Raw genomic sequence first — 12412 nt, 5'->3', positions numbered from 1 at the left:
TTAGTAGAAAATAAAATGGGTGTTTATATTACATTCACAGCTGCTTGCACTGATAGGATGCAGAAAGGCGCGATAGATTATAGAGACGAAGGGCAGCATCTTTTGTCTGGCACTACAGTCTCTATCTGCATTTCCCGACGGTTTAAAATGCTTTTTTATCATCCTTTAACACCATATCCACTAAATAAACTGTTCCCGTAATGTTAAATAAAACGACGCCGTCAAATATAAAGGGAGCATTCTAGTTTAGATAGGGTGAAGCGTGGTTTCTACGGGTTTGCATGTTAAAACTTGCTAGATTACTGGAGCAAAGGTCGATAAAGATTGTCTCCTGTCATTCCAGCTGAAGTGCTCTCTCTAGTTTAATTTATTTATGGAATATGATTTGGGGGAAATGGGATGTGAAACCAAAACAACCAGAGACACCAGTGTCATAGCCAGCATTTCTAATGTCAAGTCTATTTGCTCGTCACCGCGATAAACACGAGAGATAAAGCGTGATACTAATGGTTTCCCGTTGTACAAGCACCATGTGCACTGGCTATTGTAGCGAACACACAAACACCCATTGACACACCACGCAAATGCACCAAAAAGGCACCCACGCTCTTCGGTGTATGTATCTTTTTGTTGTCCTCTTAAAACAAGAATCGCGAGAAGCGGGTCAGTGGAGCACGGAGGGAGATTAGCCCACATCTGCGGGACCCACCTGCTTGTGTAGTATCGGTCAAATCGTAGTTGAGCCCCGGGTATTCGCGCAGTTTTCTTCCGCTGATGTTGAGCATCCCGGAGCAGACGGCATCTTCCAGTGCGCGCTCCAGACTGCGGGCGGTGTGTAGCGGGTGCAGCTGCTGCGGCTGCTGCTGCATCACGCCAGGGTTCCAGTGCGCGACGTTCAGATAATGCTGGCTCTGGAGAGCCGCCGCAGGTCCCACAGCTCCCTGACTCGCCGCCATTTTCATAAGTGAAATTATTCTTACAATAATAATAGGGGGCTGCCTGGCGTGCCGCGCATGCGCAGAGGACGCAGCCGGAGCTGGGGAGGGGATGGGCTACTACTGGAAAGGGGCGGGGGGATTTGGGTGCTCTAAAGGATGACCAAGAGAAACCATTCATGATATTTTTGGTTTTCTTTTATTTAAGTATTATGTATTTTGTCATTGGGAATATTTGATGCGAGAAAAATGGATTGCAGCACTTTCAAAACCCACAGTTATAATTTAGTCTTGCTTTAGTCATACAGACGCTTTTTAAAAAAAAGCTCTTAGATAACTGTTGAGTGAAAAAAGAGGTAAAATAGAGGGTTTAATGACTTTCCTTTTAGGGCGTGTCTTATCTCCTTTTTATGTGGCACGGTTTGCGGTGAGGCCACGCGCCCTGGCCTGAGCTCAGAGGTGACCCCTGGCGGCTGAATGGAGACACTCGCAACAATTGAGTTGCTGTTGACCCCATAATTTAAGGATTAGTCCACTTTTAAGTACTTTTCCTGATAATTTACTCAGCCCCATGTCATCCAAGATGTTCATGTCTTTCTTTCGTCAGTCGAAAAGAAATTAAGGTTTTTGATGAAACCATTCCAGGATTATTCTCCTTATAGTGGACTTCACTGGCCTCCAAACGGTTGAAAGTCCAAATTTACAGTTTCAGTGCAGCTTCAAATGGCTTTAAACGATACCAGACGAGGAATAAGGGTCTTATCTGGCGAAACGATCGGTCATTTTCGAAAAAAATACAACTGTATATGCTTTATAAACACAAAATATCGCCTTGAACGTACTTCCGGTTTCCGCATTCTTCAAAATGCTTACGCTGTATGTTCTACGCCGAACAAACGCGGCGCCAGTTTAGTTTTTTTCCGTAATTTGAATACGGAAGGTGTTGTACGAATATGGAAAAAATTCCGTCTGCTTATGAAATTTGACAATTCAGATTTTTTTTATGGAATATTGCAGTATTTATTATAAATGATTTATCCACCATGTGCATCATTATTTTTTGCACATACCAGTTTGTCCATTGGGAACTGATTGGATGGTTGAATCGTTGTTACTGTTGTGATGTCAAATGCTAATATGATTAGGTGATCACAAAATGTAATAAAAACTGAAGAGGGCATGTATTACCTGTCAACGTTTGAAAGTTTCAGAACCAGCACAGCAAATAGGCGACGGTATAAAGAAAAAGTCACTTTACAATTTACACTTATTACAATCTACAATAGGTTATGAGATAGTGTATATAAACACTATAATAGTGTTTATAATTCTAATGCTGATGGGAAAACTTTTTTTTTTTTTACAACAACAAATATGAAATTTGGATCAACTCTTAAAACAATTTCCCCCGGTTTAACAGACAAGGCTTAAACCTAGTCCCAGACTAAAATGCATTTGTGAGCTGTTTTAACTAAAAAAATAACTTTCAAAACTTAAAAAAAAAAAAAGTCTCAAGATGCACACCAGTAATGTTTTTTTCTTTCTTTCTTTCTTTTCCCCTAAGGCACATGTATAAAATGAACTTAAATGTCATAAGGCATAATCCTGGCTTAATCTACCCTGTCTGTGAAACCAGACCCTTTTTTCTGTGTCAACGTGATAAACATGATAATCGAGGGGGAAATTCCTGCCGCTAGTAGCTTTGCAAAGCACCTTGGAAAGACCTGCCTACCGAGGTTAGACATTGTTGCGCTATTTTAAGAGCTCTCGTCACATTGGTCGTCAGATTCATCGCGCTGCTGGGCTGGGTCTCGCCATTCACTTGATCGACACAAATAAACACAGGGAACGCGCTTTGAAACCGTCCTCATTTTAAAACGTTTCATTGTCCGTCTCGTCATTGGCGTTTCTGTTTTTTGACATTTGGAAGTTAACGAGTATAAATATTTTGGTGTTTTCGAGCCGTCAGAAACACTGACACGTGACGCCTGAGAAACTTTTGCGTGCGTAACGACACTGGAAGACGAAATGGGGGAGAATGAGGTACAGATGGAGAACACAGAGCAAATGCAGGAGTCTCACACTTCAAGCTCGGACAAAATCGACTTGTCATTAGGTTAGTAACTGCGAGGCGAGACATCATTTTGATTTGGATGAGTTGGCAGGATCCGTCGGTTTCACTTCTGTGTTGACGTGTAGAGCAACAGTGGTCAGCTGTCACATACATTCAACCGCTGTCAAACCAACGTGCTCGTGCACATAATTTGACTTGAGTTTAGCAGGACAATAAATGACTGTAATGATATGTGATTGTGAATGTCTAATAAGAAGTAACAGTTGAAGTATAAGTTAAAAAAAAAAATTTCATCCATCTGTAGCCACAGTAAATGACTAGCGTCAGACAGCCATACAGACCCCTGTTTAGTCAAAAAATCTGAAGAACTGGTCCTTTTAAATCTTTTGTCGTTGCATTTAGTTAGGTAAGCCAGTGCCCTTGAGTAGACTAGCCTACTTTCTATTCTCTAGGTAAAACCAAATTCATTTCCAAATTAAAGGATTAGTTCACTTTCAAATTAAAATTTCCTGATAATGTACTCACCCCCATGTCATCCAAGATGTTCATGTTTTTCTTTCTTCAGTCGAAAAGAAATTAAGGTTTTTGATGAAAACATTCCAGGATTTTTCTCCATAGTGGACTTCAATGGAGCCCAAACGGTTGAAGGTCAAAATTACAGTTTCAGTGCAGCTTCAAAACGTTCTACACGAACCCAGATGAGGAATAAAGGTCTTATCTAGAGAAACCATCGCTCATTTTCTAAAAAAATAATAATAAAAAAATATATAGGTGCTCTTCTTGAGCTAGCTCTCTTCTTCTCTATTTGAATTCCAGCAGTGTGGACACTGCTAAGTGTATTACTGCCCTCCACAGGTCAAAGTTTGAACTAATTCTTATATACTTGCACTAGCATATTGTATATGACAATTTAGTTCAAACTTTGACCTGTGGAGAGCAGTAATGCACTTAGCAGTGGAAGAAGAATAGAGAAGAAGAGAGCTAGTTCAAGATGAACATTTATTCTTAAATCGTATAAAATTTAAAAACATTTTTTAGAAAATGAGCGAAGGTTTCTCTAGATAAGAACCTGATTTCTCGTCTGGGATCGCTGTAAACTGTAATTTTGACCTTCAACCGTTTGGGCTTCATTGAAGTCCACTATATGGAGAAAAATCCTGGAATGTTTTCATCAAAAACCTTGATTTCATTTCGACTGAAGAAAGAAATACATGAACATCTTGGATGACATGGGGGTGAGTGAATTATCAGGAAATTTTCATTTGAAAGTGAACTAATCCTTTAATACTGGTACTGAGGCAAAACATACCTGCAAAACACCAATACACCTAATAGTGTATTATCATTAGTAGAAAGTAGTTGCTGTGCTGTTAGTAGATTTATCCTGCATATCTGATATAGCGAAACTCACCCACTCATCAGATAATGTGCATGCTGCAATGACTACCTAATTCTTTTCCTTTTTAGCTCAAGATGTCCAGATTTTATCTAATTTTATCTAAAATATAATTTATCTTTAAATTGAATATGTTTGCTCTTCCAGAGGCAAAACACTTTGTTCCTTTTGTTTTCACAGATGACATTATAAAGCTGAATAAGAAAGAGCAGAAGGCGAACAGAGCTACGAACAGAGCTAAAAGTAAACGTGCTGCTAACAGGAACAACGTCTTGAAGAAACTCAACCAGGTTCCACAGCAGCAGAGGGGACTCGGACGAGGAGCGCAACAGTACCAAGGCAAGCATTTGATACTTGACTCTGTCTTACACTTAAATTTGTAACAGCTGACACATTTTGACTATTGGCATATGACTTCTGCCTGGCCAGATCTGTAAAAAATTTTCTAGTGGATGATCACTTGTTAAACAAGTTTCTAATAGAGGTTTGTCCCACAGGTCCTGGCAGGTTGAGAGGTTTGAGGAGACAAAGGGGATCCGGTAGGGGCATGGTGTCAAGAGGGGGTTCGCTAAACAGAGCCTCCGCCATGGTATGACCTGTTTTCTTGTTTCTGTGGCTAAAATAGAGTTAAGTGATTGAAACCAGTGGTTTTCAGTTGAATAACCTGTGTCCTTTCTTAATAGCATTTCTTTCCAAGATTATTATTGTGATTGCTCTGTCTGTGTCATAGACCGGTGGACAGTTTGATCAGACCACATTCACATCGAGGGGGACATTCAGAGGACGAGGAAGAGGTAGAGGAAGAGGAGGCGGACTGAGCAGGTTCTACACTCTCTTCTCTTTATCATCTTAAAGGCACAATATGTAAGATTTGTGGATTCAAATATCCAAAAACCACTAGAACAATGTTAAATATTTTGTTGACTTGTGTACTTATACTATCCCAAATTTTTCCAACAATGTTTAAATCCAGAGAAATCGGCTATTTTAACCAATGTATCATCCCATGTCATTGCGCCAGCTGTCAGTGACATTATATCTGCGTTACTCTCGATTTACGGTTTTACTTCCATAGGAACCGTGTTTTATTAGAGAGGTGAGCAACTGTTTAGATACCTTTATCGACAGAAAACGAATCATTTATTATATAGCTCAACATGCTTCGTCTTATTGTTTGAATCTCGTTTCTTTGATTTACCGCAAGTAACATGTTTGTAACCAAAAAGTAAATGAGAAAACAGTTTTAATTATGCTAAGAACATAATTAGAGAAAGTTTTATTTTGTAGTAACATGAATAGAGCATTTTCTCCATGCCATTCAGCAACTCAAGTCATCCAGCTTTTATTAATATGATATTCTAATATCGATCTAGCTTACTGCATTGAGCAAAAAGTGTCACATATCAGCTACTGAGCAAACACACAGAGTAACTTTATAACATAACTTTAAATGGATAGTTCACCCAAAAATGAAAATTTGATGTTTATCTGCTTACCCCCAGAGCATCCAAGATGTAGGTGTCTTTGTTTCTTCAGTAGAACACAAATGATGATTTTTAACTGCAACCGCTGCCGTCTGTCAGTGGTATAATGCAAGTCAGCGGGAACTTGGACTATAAGAGTAAATAAAACACGACAGACAAATACAAATTAAACCCTGCGGCTCGTGACGACACTTTGATGTCTTAAGACATGAAACAATTGGTTTGTGTTAGAAACCGAACAGTATTTATATCATTTTTTACCTCTAATACACCACTATGTCCAACTGCATTCATCACTCGATTCGTTTGGTCTGATCGCGCTCTGACAGCGGCAGTGATGTCTCGCGCATATACTTCAATGAGAGCGAGACATCACTGCCGTTGTCAGAGCGTGATCAGACCAAACGAATCGAATGATGAATGCAGTTGGACATAGTGGTGTATTAGAGGTAAAAAATGATATAAATACTGTTCGGTTTCTCGCACAAACCGATCGTTTCTTGTCTTAGGACATCAATGTGTCGTCACGAGCCGCAGGGTTTAATTTGGACTTGTCTAAGCAAGTTTTATTTACTCTTATTGTAGAAGTTCCCATCCACTAGCATTATTTGGCTGACAGACGGCAACGGTTGGAGTTAAAAATCATCATTTGTGTTCTACTGAAGAAACAAAGACACCTACATCTTGGATGCTCTGGGGGTAAACAGATAAACATCAAATTTCATTTTTGGGTGAACTATCCCTTTAAACACACTCACACATATTTTTAGTATGATTGTTTTGACCAAGTAAAACAGTGCTGCATTACCCCACAATTTTAATTTGTCAAATAAAGTGACCTTTATGAGTAGTAATTCAGCACTTGTGGCTGTTTCATTGAAGTAAAATAACGTGAATTTAAGCGATCAAACATAACTGTAAGAAAGTTCAGGGAAGGAGGCAAACGTTAAATGTATCTTAAATCGTAATTTTAATAATAAAATATGCATGTCCTAGGCTCTCGGCCTCACCCTGCTTCATACCACAGTAATCTTAATAAAACTTTAATACATTAGCTCATCCACGAACATGATTTCTGCCTGATTCCCATTGGATGTTTCCATCGCCTGTGGAGGTGAAGAGGACACCTCCTCAAGTTTATTTCATTATCAAAACAAAATATGAATAATATCATACTATAATAATAATACAGTATTATACTTAATTACTAAAGATGGGGCACTTGATGAATATTGTTTTTTATGTTATATTCAAGCCTATTCATACCAATAAAATGCAAGAATCTCAGTTTGAGTACTAATAAATCTAAAATATTTATTTCTAAAGTATTTATTGCTGTATAATAAAGTATTTATTATTATATTCTCCTACGATTAAACAGTGAGCAGGCCGATATGAAATATTGTGCAAACAGAAGTGGTGAAGGGGAACACAGTAACAGATGAGAACTAGTCCTCTGGTTTTCATCATGAGGATAGTCTTACAAGCCATAGCCCAATCTCAACTCTTGGTCTCTGTCATTTATTTGAAGTCATGAAGTCGAAATATAAATACTGAAAGCCAGAGATGCAGAAGAGAGAAGTAATAGAAAATATATTTCATGCAGCCAAGGCTGAAATGGTCAGTGTTGCTTCTCTGTCCTCAAAGAGAAGCTCAGACGATGCAGCTGTGGATTATCATCTCTAAGGGATTCAGACCTTGAAGAGGGTAAAGAGAACTTTGGGGTTGGTTTAAAGCATTTTTAGTTTTAGTTAAGAAATGAATACTTTTCTTCAGCAAGGCTGCATTAAGATCAAAAGTGACAGTAAAGACATTTGTAATGTTACGAACAATTTCTCTTTTAAATACATACTGTTCTTTTGAACTTTCTATTATTCAACGAATTCTGGAAAAAAAATAGGACTCTTTTCACAAAAATATTAAGCAGCACAACTGAAAATGCTAAAAATTCAGCTTTTCCTTCACAGGAATAAATTACACTTGGAATATGTTCAAATAGAAAACAGTTATTTCAAATTGTAATAATATTTCACAATATTACTGCTTTTATTGTATTTTTGATCAAATAAATGCAGCCTTTGTGAGCATAAACATCTTCCAAAAATCCTACAGACCCTAAACTTTTGATACATACAGCATCAAATATATCAGATCACTTCAGATGTAATACAACAGAACAATAAATAGGAAACAACCATAAAATGCGTTGGGTGACATCTGGTAAACTACAGACAATAGACTCCCATTAACCTATTAAGTTATGTGGTGTGGTCTTGTAGCATAAAATATTGAAATCGTCTTATAAGTAACATTGAACTTTTAGAAACAGAACTGTAAACTTACTATAACACAGATTGTGGTTTAATGTAATTGTTTCATAGTTATTTTTGTTGTTGTAGGGGTGCAATGTTATCAAGAGGACAAAGGGGTGGAAGACCATTTGTATTAGACAGAGGGGTAAGAAGGGCAATCTTTATTTGTTTTTAAAAAAGCAAACACATTATACATGACTTACACATGGATTGACCTTCCTGTTACAATGTTCTAAACTTCCAGTTCTGTTCTCTGTCTTCTTTCTTTAGTTTTCTGCCACAAAAATGGCTGAGAAATTACAAAAGTATCAGAAAATAAGAAGGTGAGTTTCTCTCATACGTGTGAAAGTGACAATTCTAAAAAGTAATCTCAAGGTGTGTTAACTAATTGTCTTTCTCTCTGTGTGTCTGTCACACCCACATCCACACATACTGAAGTCACAGAACAGAACCATCTGGCTCAACGCTGACAGTTTCCCTGCCAAATGCTACATCTGCACCTGTCACTGTGTGAGTAAATGAACCTTCTCGCTGGCTTCTATTTCACTGTTTGTACATTCTTCTTTGTTTACCTATTCTTAGTCTCTCTCTCTTGCTTTTTTCACTCCATCAGGACTACACCTCATCAGGCTAGGAGGGGTGGGGCAGTGTTAAGGGGCAGATCATCTAGAGGAGCCAGTACTTCTTCACCTAAGGGGATTCCTCTGCAGTTTAACTACAAAGCAACCACTAACCAGGTGAGTTTAGCCATCTGGAAAAGCCTGTACAACCAGTAAAGTAGGAGAGTCGGACAGTTATTACATTGTATTGGCCTTATGTTTGTAAAGACAGTAAAGTTTTATTCTTTTTCTATAAACTTACATGATTAAATTGCTCATCAGCTTTTAGAACCTCTGCGTTTACTTTGTTTCACAGACTGCCGTATCCCTCAATGACCGTTTCACTGACCTGAGGTTCAGAGGGCGAGGACGAGGAAGGGGTGGTGGAAGAGGAAGAGGAGCTGTTGGAGCAGGCGGACGAGGTGGAGGAAGAGGAAACGCTTTTGGGGGTGGACGAGGCAGAGGAAGAGGAAACATTATAGGTGCTGGAAGAGGCAGAGGAAATATTATAGGTGCTGGAAGAGGCAGAGGAAGAGGAAACATTATAAGTGCTGGAAGAGGCAGAGGAAATATTGTGGGGGGTGGAAGAGGAAGAGGAAGAGGAAGAGGAGGGGTTGGTGATACAAGAGGAGGACGAGGCTTGAGAAGAGGGAGGGGAGGATCAAGAGGGGCTGGTCGAACAGTAACTCTGCAGTGATTAGAATAACAATCATTCAGTTTTATGAATTAGTAGTGTTTACTGTTAGTGATGCACTGAAATTTTAGCAACCAAAATTTTATGAAAATTACTTGAATCCGAAACAACAACAAAAAAAAAGGTAATAATTTTCAGTTTTGACCAAAATAGTTTGAGGGCTTTGCTATCACAGGACTAAATTACAGTTTAAAATATAGTAGTCAACATTTGAAGTGGATCAAAAAAGTTCATCAAAGTTGTCCCAAGAACTAAGTTGTGCTAAGAAGAACTTTTTAGGACAACTTTGATGAAAGGTTTTGATCCACTTCAAATGTTGACTACTGTATATTAAAATAGAAAAATATTTTTAATTGTAATAATATTACAATCTATTATTTATCATATTACAGTATTACTGTTTTTACTGTATTTTTCCATCAAATAAATGCAGCCTTGGTGAGCATAAGAGACTTTTCAAAAACATGTAAAAATCTTACAGACCCGAAACTTTCGAACGGTAGTGAATATCATTGAGAATATAAAATATATCTGAATATATCAGATGTAATCATAAACTGAAACAGTGAATTTTAATTGCTTTTCTCCAATGACGGTAAACATCGATGCAAAATGGACGCTCTTCATCATGAACAAAAATGATGCTAGAATAACAATATGTAAAAATTGTTTGAAATATCAAGAGGTGGCTCATTGCTAAATAAGTTCACTACGACTGGTATAATTTATCACCTAATCATGAGATCCTGAGCAGCACAAAACGTTCGGTTTCAGTTTTGGTTTTCAGCTTAATGAAAACTTTACAGTTTTGTAATCAAATAATTTTGGTGCATCACTATTTACTGTAATGATGTGATTCAACTAGTTTACGAATGCTTAAGTATGATTTTAAAAACAAGGACAATTCACACTCAAGTAGCAGAACACCTCAGATCTTTTGCAGAACTAAACACTTAATTCGAAACTTTAAAATAATTTGACAAAACCCAATTTTAACACTGTATGGCACACACATTCATTCATACAATCTGATTCTGTTTGAACCACTTACACACTGCAGCTTAAACACTTGCAACATTTATACTTTTGCAATGAGATAGCCTGGGTTTGGTTTTTTTTTCCAGAGATATTGTGCGAGTAAAGCATTATTGACCAAACACCACAAGACCAGTACTGCACATTGATGGAAATATTTATTTCTCTCCACATTGTAAAATCAGTCAATACATCCTTGCATTTCCAAAGGTTGCATTTTGCACTGAAAAAAAAAAAATCACAACATATTCTAACATAGTCAACAAAAACCTTTGTTGAGACAAAAAAGTGAAAATTAAAAAAAAACCTTAGCATCATCTCTTTGCCTAGCTGGATCTGGCCATAGCACTTTGTGCACATCACAGGCTATGTCCTCTCTCCTAAGACAATGAGGGAAGAACCTTCATAAATGGTGAATCCATCCTTGCACAGACCCTGCATAAATGAAGTTACAGGCCTCCTCCATGGCTTGAATGAAGGATATCCTCACATAGGGCTAGAGATTGTTAACCTTCCACTGCTATGCTGAAAAAAAAAAAAAAACTCCTCATTGGGGTTAAGGAAGGGAGAGTATGATGGGTAAAATTGTTGATGCTCATGAAACCACATGACAATGGATCTCACCTGCTCTGTATCCATTTGGTTTCAAACATGGAATAAGGTGAATGGGTCCCAAAAATACTGGTGGAGTTCATATAGTAGGCTACATTGTACTGTAGACTGTAGAGAATTTTTTTTTTTTTTTTACCTGTGCTCTTGTCCAAATTACTGTAGCAATAGTACTGTATATCTTGTTGGGCTGAACTCTCTGTCCACCCTCTCAATGTCAACCCATGGTTTACAACATGATCAACCAAGGTTGCTCAAATCACATTTGATAAATATTGTCCTCGTCTTTTTTGTCCAGATCCTCCTCCAGGTCTACCTCTTCCTCTCCCTCTTCCTCTTCCTCTTCCTCTTCCTCTTCCTCTTCCTCCACGGGCTCCCCCTCTCATCCTCACTCTCCCTCTGCAATGTTGTCTTCCATTTTTTTGAAGACAGATAAACTCACCTGTTGCCTTTTTATAGTGCTTACACTTGATTGTTGAGTTTACAATTAAGCACCCAAGTGTCTGCACACCTGACGGCCATGTTTGATCAATTGGTCCATAGGTGTGGTATTTTAGAAAGCAGTGCCTTGAGATGGCAAAGAAGTGACGTATTAGATTTCTGTGTCTAAAGAAGTGTGTGTAGTGATTTGCAAAAAGTGTGAGGCTGAGAATGTACTTATAGTTGTGCAGGTCTGGGCTGAGGGTTTGCTTCTTGAGTGTCAGGTTTCACTAACTGTGCGTTATTTCAATCGTAAAAAAAAAAAAAAAAAAAAAAAAACACCCTGTAAATATTTGAAAGAATTCTGACAGGGATAAGGAGGTTTTATTGCAGTGTACAAACAGAAGATTGTCCTTTTTAAAAGAAAATGTAAAATGTTTGTTATATGATGAAGATTTTTACATTTTTAAGGAAAAATACACGTTTGAAAGTACCTCAGAGGATAATGAAGTGCCTCTTCGTATACAGTGTAAATACTGTTTTGCATTCTGACACTAGAAGATTTCCTCTCAGTAATAAAAATCATAGCCTATATTTCAAACCAAATGTAAATATGCAAAGAAGTTGTTTACATTTGATATCATCATATCAATAAACCAAACAATGGACATTTTTGACAGTATTATTTTGTGTTTTCTGTGTGGTCTGTCTGACAAAAAATAAAATTGTAATTTACTGTTGTTTCATGTCGTTCATGGCTTTCTTTCTTCTGTGGAACACAAAATAAGATATTTTGAAGATTGGTAACAAAATAGTTTTGGTTATCATACGATGTTTCATATTGTTTTCCTTAA

General features: G+C 37.7%; 2 protein-coding genes across 6 annotated transcripts in view; one reads left to right on the top strand and one right to left on the bottom strand.

The window, feature by feature from the left end:
- The window catches only part of lrch2 (leucine-rich repeats and calponin homology (CH) domain containing 2), a 90076-nt gene extending 89062 nt beyond the window's left edge, over positions 1-1014 (bottom strand). For 2 of the 4 annotated variants that reach the window (XM_048186950.1, XM_048186951.1), the window contains exon 1: positions 710-1014. In XM_048186950.1, the coding sequence (XP_048042907.1) occupies positions 710-962 (253 nt within the window). In that variant the 5' untranslated portion in view covers positions 963-1014. The remainder of the gene's footprint in view (positions 1-709) is intronic. The other 2 variants (XM_048186953.1, XM_048186952.1) reach the window with 2 other exon arrangements.
- A 1685-nt stretch (positions 1015-2699) lies between these two features.
- On the top strand, positions 2700-12298 carry si:dkey-17o15.2 (probable H/ACA ribonucleoprotein complex subunit 1). 2 transcript variants are annotated; one of them, XM_048186949.1, is made up of 9 exons: positions 2700-3051; positions 4586-4744; positions 4903-4994; positions 5136-5227; positions 8289-8346; positions 8472-8524; positions 8646-8711; positions 8815-8938; positions 9117-12298. In XM_048186949.1, the coding sequence occupies exons 1-9, from the start codon at positions 2964-2966 to the stop codon at positions 9495-9497; spliced, it is 1113 nt and encodes a 370-aa protein (XP_048042906.1). In that variant the 5' UTR covers positions 2700-2963; the 3' UTR covers positions 9498-12298. The 2 variants fall into 2 exon arrangements, with proteins under 2 accessions (XP_048042906.1, XP_048042905.1); XM_048186948.1 differs by having other exon boundaries at positions 8640-8711.
- The last annotated feature ends 114 nt before the right edge of the window (positions 12299-12412 follow it).

Source organism: Megalobrama amblycephala, linkage group LG4, assembly GCF_018812025.1.
Source record: "Megalobrama amblycephala isolate DHTTF-2021 linkage group LG4, ASM1881202v1, whole genome shotgun sequence".
Taxonomy (NCBI): domain Eukaryota; kingdom Metazoa; phylum Chordata; class Actinopteri; order Cypriniformes; family Xenocyprididae; genus Megalobrama; species Megalobrama amblycephala.
The sequence above is the reverse complement of the archived record's forward strand: the minus strand, read 5'-3'. Positions and strand labels throughout refer to the sequence as shown.